Source organism: Clytia hemisphaerica, unplaced genomic scaffold, assembly GCF_902728285.1.
Source record: "Clytia hemisphaerica strain Z4C2 unplaced genomic scaffold, Clytia hemisphaerica genome assembly, whole genome shotgun sequence".
NCBI classification, from domain to species: Eukaryota; Metazoa; Cnidaria; class Hydrozoa; order Leptothecata; family Clytiidae; genus Clytia; species Clytia hemisphaerica.
This window is the reverse complement of record NW_027104628.1, coordinates 355,206-375,957: the sequence shown is the minus strand read 5'-3', so window position 1 is coordinate 375,957 and position 20,752 is coordinate 355,206. Positions and strand designations below refer to the sequence as shown.

Below are 20,752 nucleotides of genomic sequence, written 5' to 3'. Positions count from 1 at the left end.
TTTCCTAACTGCCCCAGGCACGGTGGTGGGATGTACTTCATTCGACTTTGAATTAACCTAAGCTAAGGTTTAGCTCCAATAAAACGAGAAAGTTAGAAAATTTGAATCAAAGTAATCATTTATTAGGAGCTTGAGAAATGTTGAAAAATCAACTACTCACCAGACTTATGCGTTCATCTCACTGTCAGTTTTGATAACAATCCCGTCAGTATTTTGACTGAATAGATCTCCGTCAGAAGCTTAAAGTGAAAAAGATTTGAAACAAGATGTAGCAAAAAAATGTAGCAGCAGACATAAGAAATTGAAAAATCTCCTTTTATATTGTTATTGAAATTGTTATTGTTCTGAAACTAGAAACAGTAGACTGTTTAAATTCTCAAAATCATATTCAAATTCTGCGAAAATAGGTTGATGATACATTTTTGTGTTTTAATTATTTTTATGATTCTTTATAATAAATTAGGATTAAAGTATCGTAAAAAGTGAAAGAGATAATATACAGAAGTAATATTATTCGTATCCCTCGCACTGATGAAAGATGCCAGCGAATAAAATATTTTGGATGGTTTAGAAATTTACCTTTCTTTGCTAAAATCTGAAAATTAGATTAAAGACTTACGCTGAATCGTGATGGTACCCTTCACCTTTGGATATGGCTTCGTCGAATATTGTTGTTCCTAAATTTACAAAAAGGTAATAAATATGCTATGGTGAGTATTACTAAAAAAGTTTCCTGAAGACTCAATTAAAGCAGCTGTTGGCCTGTCCAATCGAGAATATCATGAAATAAAAAGTTAAGTTTTGCATGAAAACCAAGATAGACAAAAACATGTAAACACCCGTACATTTCCAAGTGGCATAATGTGAAAAACAGTTAGTTGAAGTTTGCCATACATATATTGGGCTGCGTCTCTGTGTGAAAGGTTCTCCCTCTTCATGATGAATAGGTGTACATTTCTGGCACAAGCAAACATTTAACTGTTTCAAAATAGGACCCCCTCAAAAACGGTAATCGAAGCCTCTCTGTTCCTCTCAAACTAGCGGGGTCGTCTGGATCACTTTTAATTGAGATAACAAATTTAGTATGAACAAGATGACATGAATATGTGAATTAAAATAGTCATTCCAATAATGCTGGCCTCTTTTTCAGCGCAGCTCCTGAATTGTATCAGCGATGAACGGCTGTTAAAAACTTGAAATCGTTCCGATTGCTTTCTTAAGGATTCGTCTCCTTTGATGAAATCCAGGATTGTATCGTCTTCAACAAGAAATTTTAAAAAGTCTTGTTCGAGCTCTGGACCTTGATCTATAATGAAATTGCACATTTGTAACGTACAATTTTTGGGGTTTTCACTAACACATAAGTAGAAAGGTAGTTGACAAATTTGAAAAGTAACAGTACGTGATAAATTTGAGCTGTGATATCTGTATTTTCTTCCTAAAGATGTCGAAAACCCTCAAAAAATTTATTTATTGAAGAGGGTCAAATGATACACATTTATTCACCCCCAGTAGTACTTTAATAGTCGAAATTTCGAAATTTGTTTTTTTTTCTGAAAATTGTAACTTAAATGTTTTGTATAAAACATCAAACACTTACTGTCACTTGACTCAGAAGAAGTTGTAGAACCGTCATACAACTTAACTCTGTCTATAAATTAAAAAATGTTGGTTACAAACAAAAGCTTAAATTTTGAAATTTATGCGAATAATTAACTGCATTGTGATAATGACCACATAACTTATAAACTATATCAGCCTAAAATTTGCTATGTTTTTAAATGTCGTACCATATTTTGATTTTACTGACGGACATTTTACTGAAACAATCACCTTTGGCGAGCGGTATATACAGTGCCCATACAGTGCAGATAAAAATTAGTGAAATTCATATCCTTACGATATATTATTTTCTCGAATTTTCAACTCTTTTAGACACAAAAAATTCAGAATTTTTGGGCCAAATTTTGCAATTTTACCTAGATTTACTAGATCTTCGACCCTTTCAGTGCATTTATCATAAGTCCACCCCTACAGTGTATTTCTGCTATTTAAAAAATATACCCTTGGAAATGCCCGTCGGTTCCCCCACATAAATTAAAAAGAAAACAATGTCAAAATAAGATTGGATCTAGTTAAGAAATCAAAAGGCATATCCGTGCAACTAAGTTCGAAAACATGTATTAAGCCGAAATTACCGTCTGCTTCATCAGCAAGCAATTCCAAATTGGAGATTTTGTCATGATAAGCATTTGTTGAGATATGAGCTAAAATGAAATTTGGAGAACATTGAAATTTCAAAAAATTCATTAAGATTTTATTATGAAAATTACCACTAAAATCAATATAATTAAGCCGAAATTACCATCTGCTTCATCAGCAAGCAATTCAAAACTGGAGACTTCGTCACGATAAGCATTTGTTGAGATATGAGCTAAAATGAAATTTGGAGAACATTGAAATTTGAAAAAATTCAATGATATTTTTATCATGAAAATTACAACTACAATCAATATAATCAAGCCGACATTACCATCTGCTTCATCAGCAAGCAATTCCAAATTGGAGACTTCGTCATGATAAGCATTTGTTGAAATACGAGCTAAAATGAAATTTGGAGAATATTGAAATTTCAAAAAGTTCAATAATATTTTTATCATGAAAATTACAACTAAAATCAATATAATTAAGCCGAAATTATCGTTATCGCAGTAGACTGTGTTTTTGCGATGTTGCTATTTCCAGCATTTGTTGAGAGTGGAGCTAAAATGAAATTTAAGGAGAACATATTCTCAAAAATTAAGCAAACGAAAACCTCAACGAAATTTATTATCCAGTTTAAAGAAATAAATCATTTAAACATATTAACCGTATGCTTCAGTGGAACGTGTTCCAAATTTATCGTTTTGCCATTTTCAACGTTAGAGATGGGAGCGCCTAATTGAAAGTAAGAGGTGGTCCAATCTGCTAGTACCCCGTCGTTGACTTCAAGAGGTTTATTGCATACTTTTAATCTTTGATTGACAGTTGCAAGATGGCTGAAGATCTCATTGTTTGGCTGACACAAGCTGGACAGAAAGTCAAAGAAAGTGCTTCCAGAAATAACTTGTAATACAGTGTTAACCCAACAATTATTGAAGGGATTCTTTATGCCAGAGCCTTTTGACTTTCAGAGCAGGGACAAGCTGGTAAGATAAAGGATGGCTTTTCAGAACTTTTTTTCTTCCTTTTCTTTCGAATTCCAAAGAAACTCCAAAACTGCGATGTCTGTTTCTTCTTCGTTTTTGAACCCGATGTAATTAGTAAACGGTAAGAAGCGGGACTTAATACAGCGGTCGCAAACAAAACGTGGCGTAACTCTGGCGTATGCAATATCTGTTCCTGCGCAATGTGCATGGTAAGGGTTGTGACAGATGATGCATTCAAACAAGTCATTATCCTCCTCTTTGCAGACGACACAGATATTTCTAGATTCTTCTTTCGTTCTTTCAAATTTTGGCTTAGGTTTAAAATCCAGGGTCTTCCTCCTGGTGGATCGGTAAAACCCCTGTTCATTCAAATCGGTCCGCTTCTCTCTTTTTTTCCAGCCCTCTTCAACTCTAATAGATTTGTTAGGAAGAAAATCTTCATCAGAAATCTTTGGTGTTCTCTCCAAATTATATTTTGACCTGCCCTCTAAAAGACCATCATAAAACTGACGCATCTGCCATTGGAGATCTATGTAGGTGTTTTCAATAAATGCTGGGATAGGCTGATGTAAGCCTTGCAGACGTTTCAGGTTGGAGAAATATCCCTCAACTTGGGCAGTTGTAGTATTACTTTTCAATGTTGATTTCGAAGCAGAAGGTTGTTGCTCTTCATGGTTGTTGGCTCCAAATCTTGTCAAATTACCAAGGCAGAGACCAGTCCAAAGAGTTGCCATCGGAAGTCGGTAAGTAGAAATAAAGTTAAAATAACCTGGCGCGTAAAATTGGTTGTTGATCTCTTCATTGGTTGTTGCTTGCACTGAAAAAGTCGATAGTGCATCATCCCAGAACCCGGACAGTTCTGTTACAGGTTAACGTTTCTCATTTTTCTTGCTTTTCGTTGTTTCTTCGAGAGACGCTAGAAGATTGTCTTCATCAGCTTCAAAACTGTTGGTGATGCTCTCGTGCACTGCTGTTTCTTCCAAAGTTTCTTTCAACTCTTCTTCGATATGGCGGGATTGTTTGATCGATTTTTCGATCTCTTCAACCGCCTCATTGACTGTTTTTCCATAGTTGACAGCATCAACAGCACCAAGCAGTACGTTCCGCATCCGATCTCAGGAACTGAAATAGCTATAAACTTAATTTTTTCTTTAAAAGGTCACCAATGGGTGTAGCATCCGTCCGTTCTATAATTGCAACCCATATAGTGTGATCCAAGTTGGCCAGAACACTGGAATTCCACTTTTCCACACTTTCGGAAATGTCACCAAGCAGTACGTTCCGCATCCGATCCCAGAAACGGAAATAGCTATAAACTTAATTTTTTCTTTAAAAGGTCACCAATGGGTGTGGCATCCGTCCGTTCTATAATTGGAACCCATACAGTTTGATCCAAGTTAGCCAGAACACTGGAATTTCACTTTTCCACACTTTCGGAAATGTCACCAAGCAGTACGTTCCGCATCCGATCTCAGGAACGGAAATAGCTATAAACTTAATTTTTTCTTTAAAAGGTCACCAATGGGTGTGGCATCCGTCCGTTCTATAATTAGAGCCCATACAGTTTGATCCAAGTTGGCCAGAACACTGGAATTTCACTTTTCCACACTTTCGGAAATGTCACCAAGCAGTACGTTCCGCATCCGATCTCAGGAACGGAAATAGCTATAAACTTAATTTTTTCTTTAAAAGGTCACCAATGGGTGTGGCATCCGTCCGTTCTATAATTGCAACCCATACAGTTTGATCCAAGTTGGCCAGAACACTGGAATTCCACTTTTCCACACTTTCGGAAATGTCACCAAGCAGTACGTTCCGCATCCGATCTCAGGAACGGAAATAGCCATAAACTTAATTTTTTCTTTAAAAGGTCACCAATGGGTGTGGCATCCGTCCGTTCTATAATTGCAACCCATACACTTTTTGATAGCACTTTCGATTTGAAAGTGAATATGACGCTACGAATCTGAATATGACGCTACGAATCTGAATATGACGCTACCAATATGACGCTAAGTTCATTTTGGTAAAGCCTCAAAACCAATCATAAAAACTTTCTTTTACACTCTCTATTTATTTACAATGCAATAGCTTCTTTCAATTTATTGAATAAACAAAAAAAAAACATTTTTCACTTTCTTCTTTTAATTATAGTGTTCTTTTATTATTATGCGCAAATCTTTTATTTAATGAAGTTATGTGTTTCTTTTCTCTTCGAAGAAAAAATATTTTTCGCGCCAAAGTTTTTCCGATAACTTGTTTTCCGAAAATAATCCAAAATCGGAATTATACCAATAAATCGGAATAAAAAGCAACACTGGAGACGCTGGAAAAAAGAGATTTGAAGGGTCACCGGGGCTGACCAAAAATGACGTTATGAACTTTAAAAAGATGTTAATAATATGTTGCATCACCCTCTTTTACAAAAAGTGCTTAGTTTTAATGGGTAATTAACTTTTTTGTTTCAAAATTTCTTTACACTGTCCGCAATTGAACTATTTTGAATTTTGCGGAAAATTTTTCTAAAAAGATGTGTCAAAAGTTATGACTGTTTTTTAAAGCAAAATCCAGATGAAAAATTGATGAAAAACCACTATTTTGAAGATTTCGAGACAAAGAAGCATTTAAAAAAATTTTGCGGAAAACTTTTTATTGTTCGGTAAAAGATACACCTACTGCGAAAAAATTTTCAAAATGTTTTTTTCTTTGCCTAAACTAAGCTCTTCAAAGTTGAAATACTCTTCCTCGCAAAAGTCTTCATTTTCTTCTTCATCAATTTTTTTCAATTCAATTTTTGAATTTTCAGATTCAGGAATAGTTTGTCTTACAGAAAATGTATAACATGGCATAGTTTTGTTGGTTACATCAGTCAGAAAACACATTTTAAACACGGCAATTATGAAAAATTCACTATGGTCAGAGCCCTTAAGTGATGTTGCTAAGATTGACGCAGATTTTTCCAGGGATTCATTTTCTTCACCATATCACTTTTTAGTTGATGGTGCGATCCATAAGGCCGCTGGAACGACATTGTCTCACGAGCTTCGGCAGTTTTCGGGTGTCCACCAGGCAGTGCGGTCGTTACAGGGGGTCATATGCTGCCTGCTAAATGTAAGTATTCTACAAATAGTTTTTTTTTATGCCAACTAATAAGAAATTCGTTTCGAGTGGTATTCTTGTTATTTGGTACATTTACAAAGTGCATTTATTGATTTACAAATGCATCCTTCTCGAAATGCATAAAATAATTGCGAACCTCGTTCTCAAAGACTTGTTGCTACGATACTTCAACGTCGTCAAACATAATTGATGTTTGCAAGCTAATTTTGTATCAAAATTGAAAACGGTCTTTTGGGTAACCATATAACATGTTGTTTGAAGTAATTATTTCACTTGAAAACGAGGCTGCAATGGTGTTGATTTATCTGGAGAAGTGTGTATTCCTCTGTGGGATCAGGTCCGGTTTGAGGGGCCGCTGGTTGAATTCTTAACCAGTTTTCAAAACTGGTAAAGGTTTCAGCCGGAGCTAATTTTACTGGCCAGATTTTACACTAAAAACTGGTAAAGAACTCCTCCCCATACTGGTTAACAATCCGGCCGATCTGGTAAAGAACTCCTCCCCATACTGGTTAACAATCCAGCCGACCTGGTAAAGAACTCTTTCCCATACTGGTTAACAATCCGACCGACCTGGTAAAGAACTCCTCCCCATACTGGTTAACAATCCGGTCGACCTGGTAAAGAACTCCTTCCCATTCTGGTTAACAATCCGGTCGACCTGGTAAAGAACTCCTTCCCATACTGGTTAACAATCCGGCCGACCTGGTAAAGAACTCCTCCGAATACTGGTTAACAATCCAGCCGACCTGGCAAAGAACTCCTTCCCATACTGGTTAACAATCCGGCCGACCTGGTAAAGAACTCCTCCTCATACTAGTTAACAATCCGGTCGACCTGGTAAAGAACTCCTTCCCATTCTGGTTAACAATCCGGTCGACCTGGTAAAGAACTCCTTCCCATACTGGTTAACAATCCGGCCGACCTGGTAAAGAACTCCTCCCCATACTGGTTAACAATCCGGACGACCTGGTAAAGAACTCCTTCCCGTACTGGTTAACAATCCTGCCGATCTGGTAAAGAACTCCTCCCCATACTGGTTAATAATCTGGTCGACCTGTTGAAGAGCTCCTCCCCATTCTGGTTAACAATCCGGCCGACCTGGTAAAGAACTCCTCCCCATACTGGTTAACAATCCAGCCGACCTGGTAAAGAACTCCTCCCCATACTGGTTAACAATCCAGCCGATCTGGTAAAGAACTCTTCCTCATACTGGTTAACAATCTGGTCGACCTGTTGAAGAGCTCCTCCCCATTCTGGTTAACAATCCGGCCGACCTGGTAAAGAACTCCTCCCCATACTGGTTAACAATCCAGCCGACCTGGTAAAGAACTCCTCCCCATACTGGTAAACAATCTGGTCGACCTGTTGAAGAACTCCTCCCCATTCTGGTTAACAATCCGGCCGACCTGGTAAAGAACTCCTCCCATACTGGTTAACAATCCAGCCGACCTGGTAAAGAACTCCTCCCCATACTGGTTAACAATCCAGCCGACCTGGTAAAGAACTCCTCCCCATACTGGTTAACAATCCAGTCGATCTGGTAAAGAACTCTTCCTCATACTGGTTAACAATCTGGTCGACCTGTTGAAGAGCTCCTCCCCATTCTGGTTAACAATCCGGCCGACCTGGTAAAGAACTCCTCCCCATACTGGTTAACAATCCAGCCGACCTGGTAAAGAACTCCTCCCCATACTGGTAAACAATCTGGTCGACCTGTTGAAGAGCTCCTCCCCATTCTGGTTAACAATCCGGCCGACCTGGTAAAGAACTCCTCCCATACTGGTTAACAATCCAGCCGACCTGGTAAAGAACTCCTCCCCATACTGGTTAATAATCCGGCCGACCTGGTAAAGAACTCCTCCCCATACTGGTTAACAATCCAGCCGACCTGGTAAAGAACTCCTTCACATACTGGTTAACAATCCGCTCGAACTGGTAAAGAACTCCTCCCCATACTGGTTAACAATCTGGTCGACCTGGTAAAGAACTCCTTCCCATTCTGGTTAACAATCCGGTCGACCTGGTAAAGAACTCCTTCCCATACTGGTTAACAATCTGGTCGACCTGTTGAAGAGCTCTTTTCCATTCTGGTTAACAATCCGGCCTACCTGGTAAAGAACTCCTCCCCATACTGGTTAACAATCCGGCCGACCTGGTAAAGAACTCCTCCCCATTCTGGTTAACAATCCAGTCGACCTGGTAAAGAACTCCTCCCCATACTGGTTAACAATTCGGCCGATCTGGTAAAGAACTCCTCCCCATACTGGTTAACAATCTGGTCGACCTGTTGAAGAGCTCCTCCCCATACTGGTTAACAATCCGGCCGACCTGGTGAAGAACTCCTCCCCATACTGGTTAACAATCCAGCCGACCGACCTGGTAAGAAATCCTCCCCATACTGGTTAACAATCCGGCCGACCTGGTAAAGAACTCCTCCCCATACTGGTTAACAATCCGGCCGACCTATTAAAGAACTCCTCCCCATAATGGTTAACAATCCAGCCGACCTGTTGAAGAGCTCCTCCCCATTCTGGTTAACAATCCGGCTGACCTGGTAAAGAACTCCTCCCCATACTGGTTAACAATCCGGCTGACCTGGTAAAGAACTCCTCCCCATACTGGTTAACAATCCGGCCGATCTGGTAAAGAACTCCTCCATATATTGGTTAACAATCTGGTCGACCTGTTGAAGAGCTCCTCCCCATTCTGGTTAACAATCCGACCGACCTGGTAAAGAACTCCTCCCCATACTGGTTAACAATCCGGCCGACCTGGTAAAGAACTCCTCCCCATACTGGTTAGCAATCCAGCCGACCTGGTAAAGAATTCCTCCCCATACTGGTTAACAATCCGCCCGACCTAGTAAAGAACTCCTCCCCATACTGGTTAACAATCCAGCCGACCTGGTAAAGAACTCCTCCCCATACTGGTTAACAATCCGGCCGACCTGGTAAAGAACTCCTCCCCATACTGGTTAACAATCCGGCCGACCTGGTAAAGAACTCCTCCCCATACTGGTTAACAATCCGCCCGACCTAGTAAAGAACTCCTCCCCATACTGGTTAACAATCCAGCCGACCTGGTAAAGATCTCCTCCCCATACTGGTTAACAATCCGGCCGACCTGGTAAAGAACTCCTCTCCATACTGGTTAACAATCCGGCCGACCTGGTAAAGAACTCCTCCCCATACGGAAAATTTTAATATGGTTACAATGATACCCATCAAGCTGGTGAAAAATTTACAGAGAATTTCAGAAATGTGGAGAAAATCGCTAAAAATACATAAAATGGAGCCTCCGCGGGATACAGCGTTGATCTTTTCACCTCAACTTTTGTACACGAGTAGTTCAAGCAGGTGGCTATTCGAAACTACCTCAATAGTGAAAGATATATTTGTAGTCTTTTTTCTATGCACGAAAGAATTACCAAAACTTCAGTATTTTCACTTGAGTTCTAAGTTCAAGCTGTATTTTAACTATATTGCACAATAAAACCCTCCACTACAGAGGTACTTTCAATATGCCGGCTCTCCTCCCTACTGCCTTGGGAAAAGAAAATCACGAATTTTCAACTTTGTATCGCGCAGAATGTAGGAAAAAAATAGTTTCTCCAAGAAAATACTCTAAAAATGGAAGGTACAGGCCAATGGGTAAACCTGTTTGTTAAAAATGGTTGATTGACAATAAGTAGATTCTTACGCAATAAGCCAGGAATCAAATTTAAAAGGAAGACGCAATTCTTTCGTTCTTTTGAGCATAAACCAATTAGCTCTCTCTCTTATTTTTTTCTTAAAATAATCTTTACAAGAATAAGATTTAGTTTATTAAATAATCTTTTAAAAGTGTTGATTGATGCGTGAGGCCTTTTTTCATTGAACATACAACTCTGTCGGTGTTTTTTTAGACTGTACCAGAGAGATCTTAAAAAAGAGGGAAAAGAGAATTTTCGTTTCAGAACCACTTAAAGGGCCTGAGCATACTGGTTAACAATCTGGTCGACCTGTTGAAGAGCTCCTCCCCATTCTGGTTAACAATCCGGCCGACCTGGTAAAGAACTCCTCCCCATACTGGTTAACAATCCGGCTGATCTGGTAAAGAACTCCTCCCCATACTGGTTAACAATCTGGTCGACCTGTTGAAGAGCTCCTCCCCATTCTGGTTAACAATCCGGCCGACCTGGTAAAGAACTCCTCCCCATACTGGTTAAAAATCCGGCCGACCTGGTAAAGAACTCCTCCCCATACTGGTTAACAATCCGGCCAACCTGGTAAAGAACTCCTCCCCATACTGGTTAACAATCCAGCCAACCTGGTAAAGAACTCCTCCCCATACTGGTTAACCATCCGGTCGACCTGGTAAAGAACTCCTCCCCATACTGGTTAACAATCCAGCCGAGCTTTGGGTAAACATAGCGTTGTGTGGTATATTAGATAGGTTCGATACATCTTATAGTAAGACCTTATTAATTTTAAATCTTGTAACTTTAGCGTGCGGCCACCTCCTTATTTTAGCATTATATCTATGAGTGTGGTTGCTCGTTTCGCTTATTTTGGCGAATAAATAATCTACTTACGTACTTACTTACATACTTACTAGATATGAATTATATCTGGTATCTGATTAGTCTAGCAAGCTAGACGACTAATTTATACATAGTAGAAATAAAGCAAAAAGTAATGAATGGAACAATTTTAGTCGTCTAGAAACCTTTGTGCACTAACTCCAAACAAAAGAAAAGTGTCAATATTGCAATTATAATTTTTTCCTGCTCAAAATAATTCTTGAGAAAAAAAATATGTGTTGATTTGTGTATTGAAAGTTTTTCATTTTGAGTTGATTTCGTTTTGAGAGTTTGTTGTTGCTTGATACATTGTTTTCTCGCTACGAAAGTCTCTGCGTAGCTAGCCCCTGTATCTATAAGGCTGGAACACCGGATTCTTCCAGTCGTTTATACAAGCTAAATCCCGTATTATTATTATTAGTATTTGTATTATTAGTATTACACGCATTATAAACGACTCCAGTCTAGTATCTGATAAATCTTGGACCCTGTCAGAAAAAAATCAAAAAAGATTTCCGATTTTCACCCTGAAAGTGGCCAAAGTGACTAAAAGTAGACGCAAAATTGAAAAAAATTGTCAAAAATTACTAGCCGGTACCCGGTGTCTTTTTATTTAATTTCCCCCACTTTTTTTTTGCTCTAAAGTGAAAAATGATTGATGGTCCAAAAGTAGAATTTAATTTTCAGGGATACCTTACTTTTTTTCTAAAAATACCCAGTTCTTCAGTTATGATAGAATAACCGAACATGTCTATTTTCTGAAAAAAACAATGCGCACTGAGAGCGTGAAAACTTAAAAAGTTGCGCGCTTGGATGTTACCTTATCGGGGAAAAAAATGTCGGGGGAATGTGACGAAAATTTTGAGAGGGTGACGAAATTTTCTCCCGACGAATTTTTTTTCCCGATATTTCATCACCCGACCAAAACTTTTACCCGATTTTTTTATCCCCGACCAAAACTTTTCCCAATTTTTTAAACCCCAACCAAAAATTAAATCTAAGTTTATTTACACCTTTATTAACCGAAATTAGTGCTTTTAAACGTCGAATTACAAGATTTATTTTCGAGCTAGTGAAGGAAACCATTTCATTTGGACAATTTAGTTGGTTGGAACAGAGGAATGTAAAGAGATGGAAAAACAGCTTTTCTGATTACTCAAAGTTCAACGATCACTTCTATTGAAAATACTATTGTAAAAACGTTGATTAGGTCATTAAATGAAAGTCCAGAAAAGACGCTCGCCATACAAATCGGACGGTTTCTACGTGATTTGACGATAAAAATTAAAGTTTGTTTTTCCTTTTTCGCCGATTACTAGTTCAATTTTTAAGAATAAGGAGCAATATTTTTACCAATGTATAACAAAAGAAATTCCAAACGCAATGATATTAAATTGGTTCTTGTAAAACTGTCAGAAGTCGAGTAAAATCAAGATGAAGTTATAATTTTCTCGAGCTCTAGCTTTCCATATTATGGTGCGGTCATAATGCGGTTATATCAGTAGAATCGCTAGGAAATTCTGAGCAAAAAGATATAGGTACCTTTTCGTATAGGAGAGGTGTACCCAAAATACAAGCCCTAAAAGTTTGCGCATAATCAGGCTTGAAACAAAAGAATTTTGTCACAACACGCTACAATGCAGATTTTTTATAGCGACAACAAAAGAAACCTATTTACTCGACATAAGCTCCCTTAGGGGCAAGAGACCTGGTATATGACGAGCCGTTTTTCCATTGTTTTCAAGAAGCTGTTTTTCCATCTCTTTACATTCCTCTGGTTGGAAGTGACTAAATTGTAAATTTCGTCGGGGAAAAGGGACGAATTTAAAATTTGGTCGGGGGAAGGTGACGAAAATGCCTCTAGGTGACGAAATTTTTCCCCGACGAAAAAAAAACCCGACTAAATAAAACTCCGACATTTTTTTCCCCGATAAGGTGCTCAATGAACGAATGTACAATAATAACGTTACGCAAAAATGCTTCATATTTCAAAATCATGATACAAAAACAAAACAAAACAAAACAAATATCAAATATGGGAGATGCCATGGAAAGAAAATGCGTAATTAAAAAATACTATGTTTAAAATATACTGTTGAACAAGGAACATTGTACGATCCGCGATATTGCCCGTAGCGTTCCCTCAACGTCCATTTAACGTTATAAGAACGTCATTTATGGACGTATGAACGTTATATGACAGTCATGTGGGTAATAAAAAACAATTCTTAAGATTTCAATATTGTAGTACGATAAACATTTGTATTTCGCACAGAAAGAGATTAAATTTCGCGAGGATTAATTATTGGTGAATTTAGAATTTTTTCGCGAAAATTAACCCACTTAACTTTTTCAACAGTTATTGATAGTTTTGCCTCTGTTTTGTCCTTTTGATGTATCCAGTGAAATCGCTTAACCGCGTAGTATACATTGCTTTTATAAGAACAGTAACAGTTCACTTGTTCTTATAAAAAAGGGGAGCTTTCTGAAGAGCAACATCGCAGTATACCTTGGAGGAAGGGCAGATAATATTTTAGAAAAAAATCTAAATGACATTAGAAACTAACTAATTATTAATATTTGAATATAATACTATGAAATTGTCTGTCATAAAAATAAATTAAACGTTGAGAATGCCTTATAAATGCCTTTTGATAGGTTCTTTAAAGCTTTTTCCAAATATTCGTGATACTCATGAACGTAATGTTTTATACAGAGGCATCCAGAAAAGACCGGATGTTTGCCACTAATTTTGAATTTACCGTATTTACCAATAACAATCCAAAAGCTCCCTCAACAATAGACCTTTTCATAAATTACGTCACGACCAACGCTTACCCCGTTTTCAAAATATTGCTAAAGTTTTCGATTACCAGAGGAATTCAGATGAAGTTGACTCTACTTGAAAGTAATACTTGAAGACTCGAGGGATTTAATCACCTTGGCAATAGTTTCAAAACGAAATAGTCGTTGTACTCAAAATATTTTACGAAAAGACCTTATCAAAAGGGTCAAAATCGCAAAAAGGCTATACCACAGTACTATCCGAACTTTTGTGATTTTGATTGTTAAGGGAATTTTCGGATTGTTTCTGGTAAGTATGGTAACCAATAACATTAATGTGAAACGCCCCGTCTATTTTGAGTGATTCTGTATAAAACATTATGTCATTAATATCATGAATTACATAATTCCCAGACAACATAGCCCTCGATTTATTTTTTCTGAATCATGGTTTGAAAGAAAGCTATCAAAAGAAGAGTATGGGGTTTAAGTTCTTGAAAGCTTTTTTACGACAATTTGAAAATATGGTTTGTTGGAAATAAATGTCAATTACGGGCTTCATTGAAATGTGATTCCGAGTTTGGTACAAAAGCAAAACTTGAAAAACAAAATATACAAAATTTTAGGAACTTCTTAATTTTCGAAAGACTAAAAGTTACGGAACCGTAAGAATGTCGTTCCAGGTTGCACACAACGTTGTTTTAACGTTTGTCTAACGTCCACAACGTCCATATAACGTTACATGAACGTTAAAACAACGTAAGGTGCTAGCTATAATTGTCTTAATATCTTCTCAAATGCATCAGTAGAACAATACAACATGTGAAGAACAAAGATGAGTTATATAACTATAAGTAGTCACGGGTCACGTGATTAGCACGTGACCCGCTCTTTTATTTTTTACAGTCCTCTTTTGTATTTATATTTTAGTTGCTCGGAAAGACTCATCGGAGACGGTCATAAAGACCTATACTATCTCAAATTATTAGTCTGAACATTTTGGTACACACGAACCGGATATTAAAAACAAAAAATAAAAGTAGAGAAATTATAAAGTATAAGAAATTTATTTTATGGTTTGGCTTGTTACTTTATGGTTTTGGTTTGTTTTGATTTCATGGTTTTGTTTTCTGGATGTAAATATTGAATGTATATAGTTTCACGAAGAACATTTTGGTCCAGAGTTTCGTTGTAAAAAGTTGTACATAATGTCGCTTACCACTAAAAAGAGAACACGTACCGGCTGTTTAAATTTCATGAAAAATTATTTCGAAGAGCTTGAGGCTTCGATCATTGCTTTAAAAACTGTTGATGAAGATACTTTGATTGATTTGGAAAATAAACAAACTTTATTGCAAAACAAATATAAGAAATATTTGGACCTTAGTGAACAAATTGGAGAAATGCTTGAAGAAGACGCTGACTATATTGCCGATCGGAACAGTGTCGACCAAGAAGAGGTGAAATACAGTAAGAAACTTTTGGTGTTGAAAAACTTTATTGCAAAACATAAGAAAAAGCCAGAGGCTAGTGTAAAAGACAGTGACTCAGTTACAACAGATTCAGAGAGCAAAAGAGTACCGGTGAAACTGCCACGTTTCGTCATTAAAGGGTTCAGCGGTGAACCTACAGAATATGAAAGTTTTAAACAATCTTTCACGGAGGCGATAGACAAACATCCTGATCTATCTGCCATTGAAAAAATGAACTATTTGATTAGTTATCTCTCTGATGAGGCCCTAAGATGTGTGAAAGGCCTGCAGTTATCTCACCAAAATTATGAAACTGCAAAAGAAATGCTCGAAAAACGTTTTGGTAATAAACAACTTGTTATTAGCTCTCATGTCAAAAAACTGTTAGACTTAGAGTTTATTGATTCGAAAAATGTTAAAGGTTTGCGGAATCTTTTTGACAAAATTGAAACTGAGATAAGAAGTTTGGACTCTTTAGGTTGCGACAGTACAACTTATGGGACAATGCTTATCCCAATTATTATGGAGAAACTCCCTCAAGATATAAAACTCGTTTTATCCAGAAAATTTGAAGATGTCTGGAAATTGACAGACATTATGAACGAACTTGAAAAAGAATTGTGTGCTAGAGAAAAAGTTTCTTCTGAAGAAAATTTGCGTGATTCTGGTTATACTGCTCAATCTCTCTTCGTCGGGAGGGGAGGAAACAGAAATAGATATAAAAATTCGGGAAATTCTGGTAACTCTGATCAAAAAGGAAAAGAGAAAACTGATTTATTATGCATATTCTGTCGGCGGGATCACTACTCAAAAAACTGTGATATTATTACGAAACCCGAAGTGAGAAAGTCAATTTTAATGAAAGAGTCTAGGTGCTTTGTTTGTATGAAAACTGGACATTCAGCAGGCAAGTGCAGGAAAAATTGGAAGTGTCAAAAATGTCAAGGTAGACACAATACGTCAATTTGTTGTTATCAGCCCAGTCAGGATCAAGAGAAACCTCAGGAGGATAAGGACAGTAAGGACTCTGAGACGAAGGAACCCAAGAAAGTAACTGCTAACATCAGCTATACGAAAACAGCCAATCCAGTTTTGCTTCAAACAGCTAGAGCCCAAGTCAGCTCAACGGATGAAAAGAAATCAGAGAATTTGAGACTTATGTTCGACACCGGCAGTCAACAAAGTTACATTAGCAAGGAAGCCAGAGAACGATTAAAGTTACGTACAGTGGGCAAGAAATCGGTTAACATTATGTCATTCGGAAACAAAACGGAAAATCTTGAACTTGATGAAGTTGATTTTGCTGTTAAAAACCAAAAAGGAACTTTGAATATTTACGTACGTGCTCTCGTATCAGACATCTGTTTACCGTTAGAGGATCAAGTTATCAATTTAGCCCAAAGTAAATACAAACATTTACAAGATTTGAAATTAGCAGACCAGAATCCCGACAATCTACCGTTACAGATAGACGTGTTGATCGGCTCAGCAGATTATTGGAACTTTATTGGTCAGAAACAGATACGTAGTCCAAATGGCCCTACTGCTATATCGTCAGAACTCGGTTATGTTTTGAGCGGTCCAGTTGAAGGAGGGGGAAAGATTAAAAGCTCCACCGCAAACGTTGTTAGTACTCATTTTATGCGTGCAGTGCAAACAGATCGAACTGAGGATAAACTTACAGATCTAAATAAAGCTTATGATACTGATTGGAGAAAAACTTTAACAGAGGAGGATATAACTGTTTTACAAGATTTTGAAAAATCGACTGTTTTCGAGGAAGGAAGATATCATGTTTCACTTCCTTTCAAAGAAAATTCTGAACCTTTGGGAGATAATTACAGAACCGCTAAAAAACGTTTACAACACCTGCATGAACAGTTTTCGAAAGATAAACAACTTTTTGCAGATTATGAGCAAATTATAAATGAACAAAGAAACTTGAAAGTTATTGAAGAATGTGAGAAATATTCTATTGGCACCTCCCATTATTTAAGTCATCGTGGGGTTATAAGAACTGATAAACAAACAACACCCCTTCGTATTGTTTTCGACGCTAGTTGCAAAAGTCGAGTGGGCGGACCCTCTTTAAATGATGTTTTGTATACTGGTCCAACAATAACCGCTCCTCTGTTGGACGTTTTGATTAAATTGAGAGCACATAATTTCGTTATTTCCGGTGATCTTGAAAAAGCATTTTGGCAAATCGCATTGTTTGAAGAAGATAAAAACTTTGTGAGATTTCTTTGGTTCAAAGACACCGAAAATTTTGACTTCGAAAACTTTGAGAACAATGAACTTATTGAATTACGATTTACACGTGTTATTTTTGGTTTGAATTCCTCGCCCTTTTTATTGCAAGCGACACTTCAAAAACACATCGAAACCCATTGTGAGGATGATTTGAAAGAAACTTTGAAAGGAGCTCTTCATGTTGATGATCTCAATAGTGGTGCAAAAACAATCAAACAAGCTGAATCTCTTTACCTCACCGCGAAGGAGTGTCTTGAGAAGGGAGGATTTAATTTAAGAAAATTTCGTTCAAACAGTGATGAACTTGAGAGAAAGATTTTTGAACGTTTCCCTGACGACAAACGATATAACGGGGAAGAGAAAATTTTAGGGATTAAATGGGATAAAAATTCCGACAAGATTATTTTTAACTTTGCTGAAATGAGATCAAAGTTTACACAAAATGCAACTCGAAGGTCGCTTTTAGCTTCGATTGCTTCTATTTATGATCCCTTGGGACTGATAAGCCCAATCACAGTCAAAATGAGAATTTTGCATCAGAAAGTTTGTAATGCAAAATGTAAGTGGGATGAACTGTTACCCCCTGACCTCATGAAAGAGTGGAAGTCCATTTTGAATGAATTTAAGGAGATAGACTCCATTGAAATTGATCGAAATTATTGCTTCGACGACCCCAACGACCCTATTACGAATGTACAGATCCACAGCTTCAGTGACGCCTCCGAAAATATGATTGCTGCTACAATTTATGGCCGGTTTAAGCTTAAATCCGGGGAGGTCAAAACTGCTATTATTTTAAGTCGACACCGCATCATATCTTCTCAAGTGAAAAAGTCGAAAAAGAATAGCGTCCCTCGAGGTGAATTAAACGGGTTATTGCTTCTGTCAGAATTAAGCCCTATTGTGGAGAATAATTTGAAAAAGGTGTACGACGTTCAAAAAACTATTTATTGGGTCGATTCTACATCTGCTTATTCGTGGGCTCAAAACGAAAGTGTAGATTATGACAAATATATACAAGAACGGGTTGAAAGTATTAGAAACAGTATTGATATTGACAGTTTGAAATTGGTGCCATCTAAACTTAATCCAGCAGATATAGGGACTCGCGGTTATAGCCCCTCAACTTTGATTAACTCTGAACTTTGGTTTCACGGCCCAGATTTTCTTAAGCTGAATGAAGAATACTGGCCTAATCTCAGGTGTGGTGACAAGTTTTCTGATTATAAGCCCGGGAGCTGTCCTCCTGACGGGCCACCTGATGATTTATTTGCTGATTTAAAGCCCGAGGCTGAGACTAACTCTACCTGTCTCAGTTCTCCTAGGCACCCTGTTACTGAAAAGTTATTAGTTACACAAATTCAAGAAAAAGAAGAAAAAGAAGATTTAGTTTCAACGAGTACCATCGGTGCTTTAATCCAAACAGAGAGGTTCTCCTCTCTGTCCAAGTTGGTCCGCGTGACCGCTTGGGTCCTTAGATATATAAGGAAACTAAGAACAAAAGCAAGAAACAAGAAACAAAAAGTAAATAATACAAATAAAACAAAAATCAATGGTGGTATCAATGGTATCAATGGCATCAATGGTGGTATCACTGGAGAAGAAATGTTGGAAGCCAAGCTGTTATGGTTGAAGGATGCACAAAGCTCCTTACAAAGCAAAAATAACTTTACAAATTTACAGAGACAGTTGAATTTATTTGTTGATGATAATGGCTTGTTTCGTTGTAGAGGGAGAATAGACAATGCTGAACTCCCGTATGATTCAAAGTATCCAATTTTACTGTCAAAAACGAAATTTACCGAACTCGTCGTCTTGAAATCACACAAAGACGTTATGCACCGAGGGGTGAAAGAAACCCTCAATCACATCAGACAAGAGTATTGGATAACGCAGCCGAGAAACTTTATTAAACGAATTTTGAGTAAATGTCCTACTTGTAGATATTATGAAGGACAGAATTACGATTACCCAGAGGCAGGTCCGCTGCCAAAAGAACGAGTATCTTACGATAACGCATTTTCACACGTTGGAATAGATTACGCCGGCCCAGTACATGTAACAAACATTTACGATTCAGATGGGTCGACTTACAAAGCATGGATAGCGATCATCACTTGTGCCAGCTCCAGAGCAGTTTATTTGGACTTAGCTACTGACTGCTCTGGTCCAGCGTGCGTAAACATACTCAAACGTTACACGAACATTTTTGGATGTCCGAAAACTGTTATTTCAGACAATGGTACGAACTTCATTTCGTCAGACGTACAAGACTTCATGACAAGTAAAGGTGTTATTTGGAAATTCAATATTGAGAGTTCACCGTGGACAGGTGGATTTTTTGAAAGAGTCGTAAAGATGGTCAAACGATGCTTACGAAAAGTGTTACGTAAAGCGATATTGAACTTTAACGACGTAGTTACTCTATTGAAAGAGATACAATGTATATTGAACAATCGACCCTTAACTTACCTTTATTCGGACGAGGTTAATGAAATTCTAACACCCAACAAACTGTTGTACGGTAGAAACATTGTGAATGAAGTGCAATTACCAGATTCAGAAACCGAAAATCTCGAACCTTCCGAACAGTTATCACGGGTTCGAGAACTTGTTGATCATTTTTGGACTTTATGGCAAAACGAATACCTTCTTGAACTACGAGAACATCAAAGACGTAAAAAGTCGAACAGTAGTTTACACGCAAACAAAGGCGATGTAGTATTGATTAAAGATGAACGATTGAAACGTAGTCAATGGAGACTCGGTCGAGTTAAGAAACTTATTCACAGTAAAGACTTTAAAATTCGTGCTGCAGAAGTAAATGTTATTACCAACGGTAAACTACAAACTTTGAAAAGACCGGTAAGTAAACTCTATCCGGTAGAATTTGAAGAACAAAGAGACCAAAAGGACAAAAGCCAAATTAAATTCACAAGTGACGAAGACACAATTATTTTCCTTTGTTTTGGGGGAGTGTGAAGAACAAAGATGAGTTATATAACTATAAGTAGTCACGGGTCACGTGATTAGCACGTGACCCGCTCTTTTATTTTTTACAGTCCTCTTTTGTATTTATATTTTAGTTGCTCGGAAAGACTCATCGGAGACGGTCATAAAGACCTATACTATCTCAAATTATTAGTCTGAACACAACAAGATCAAAAGTTTTGATCTGATTTCAAAATAACGTTTCTTGGTAACTAGTTATACGAGAAGACGGAGCCTCAAATATCTATAAAACACTAGACCAGGCTTAATTTCATCATTGATGAAACAGAATGATGAAATAATAAAAAAAAAAAAACGAGATCTTCAATTTGTTAGCAAGAGCAGCGAAAGTACTGAAGCCTGGTGTAATTACTGTGGTTCAC

The 20,752-nt window shown here is 37.5% G+C and overlaps 1 protein-coding gene and 2 long non-coding RNA genes across 3 annotated transcripts; 1 reads left to right on the top strand and 2 right to left on the bottom strand.

Moving 5' to 3' along the window:
* LOC136824721 (uncharacterized) lies at positions 1-912 on the bottom strand. The gene is made up of 3 exons (XR_010849156.1): positions 846-912; positions 620-677; positions 1-239 (listed from the first exon to the last, which is right to left on the bottom strand). It is a non-coding gene; the product is annotated as an uncharacterized lncRNA (long non-coding RNA).
* Positions 913-2,396: 1,484 nt separating this feature from the next.
* Positions 2,397-2,944, bottom strand: LOC136824718 (uncharacterized). The gene is made up of 3 exons (XR_010849154.1): positions 2,870-2,944; positions 2,534-2,602; positions 2,397-2,434 (listed from the first exon to the last, which is right to left on the bottom strand). It is a non-coding gene; the product is annotated as an uncharacterized lncRNA (long non-coding RNA).
* Positions 2,945-14,861: 11,917 nt separating this feature from the next.
* LOC136824709 (uncharacterized) lies at positions 14,862-20,497 on the top strand. Its single transcript, XM_067080691.1, has 2 exons — positions 14,862-20,243; positions 20,465-20,497. Exons 1-2 carry the CDS (start codon positions 14,862-14,864, stop codon positions 20,495-20,497), a joined length of 5,415 nt encoding a protein of 1,804 aa, XP_066936792.1.
* The last annotated feature ends 255 nt before the right edge of the window (positions 20,498-20,752 follow it).

What these genes read in the sequence shown, in the direction of transcription:
- LOC136824709 (XM_067080691.1), top strand. Translation starts at nt 14,862, where the DNA reads ATGTCGCTTACCACTAAAAAGAGAACACGTACCGGCTGTTTAAATTTC. An exon ending in TACAAACTTTGAAAAGACCG is followed by an intron (nt 20,244 to 20,464) that starts GTAAGTAAACTC and finishes TTTATATTTTAG; the next exon opens with TTGCTCGGAAAGACTCATCG.